The sequence below is a fragment of the Camelina sativa genome, chromosome 3 (genome assembly GCF_000633955.1).
Source record: "Camelina sativa cultivar DH55 chromosome 3, Cs, whole genome shotgun sequence".
Lineage (NCBI taxonomy): Eukaryota > Viridiplantae > Streptophyta > Magnoliopsida > Brassicales > Brassicaceae > Camelina > Camelina sativa.
This window is the reverse complement of record NC_025687.1, coordinates 13,491,369-13,492,007: the sequence shown is the minus strand read 5'-3', so window position 1 is coordinate 13,492,007 and position 639 is coordinate 13,491,369. Positions and strand designations below refer to the sequence as shown.

The window sequence follows — 639 nt, the reverse complement described above, 5'->3', positions numbered from 1 at the left end:
GTAAACCTCTCCTAAAAGCAGGAATCGAATTCGAAGAAATCGCATTTTTACAAGCCTTCATCGCCGCAGATGTCACGTCTTGCCTGTTTCGATTATTCCAAGATTTCAATAACCTCACAAACAACGCCCAAGTTTTTTATTTTATTTTTGAGAGTATGAGAAAAAAAAAACTGAGAGATATTTTTAACGTACCCGTGTTGATCGTAACCTACACCCATCTCAACGAACAATAGCTTCATCGTGTTGTTAGGAACACCGCCTGAAACTGTCTCCTTCGCCGTCGTCGTCTCCATAGCGCCGTCTCCTCTTGCCGTGACTTTGATCGAGCGTGAGATCTGAGATAACTGGTGGATAGAGAACTGCTTACTACGGGAAGAGAGAGAAAATGACCGCGACGGAGATTGACGGAGACGAAGATCGGCGCAGATTAGATGAATCGAATCAGAAATCAAAGAAAGAGACATTGAATTTGAACTATCTAGTGCTTAATTGGTTTGTTTTTTCTCTATAATAAAATTCTGGCACACATTTGAAATAAACGATAAGTAAGGGTGTCGTTTCCAAAACTCAAAATTTCAAACAAGACGACATCGTTTTAGGTGAAACTCGCTCTTTTCTTCTTCAAGCTAAAAAAAGGGG

General features: G+C 40.4%; 1 protein-coding gene across 1 annotated transcript in view; it reads right to left on the bottom strand.

The window, feature by feature from the left end:
• LOC104776937 overlaps window positions 1-530 on the bottom strand; it is a 1,487-nt gene extending 957 nt beyond the window's left edge. Inside the window, exons 1-2 of the mRNA XM_010501120.2 lie at window positions 193-530; window positions 7-83 (exon numbers count right to left, since the gene is read on the bottom strand). Coding sequence (XP_010499422.1) covers window positions 7-83; window positions 193-464 — 349 coding nt within the window. The 5' untranslated portion in view covers window positions 465-530. The remainder of the gene's footprint in view (window positions 1-6; window positions 84-192) is intronic.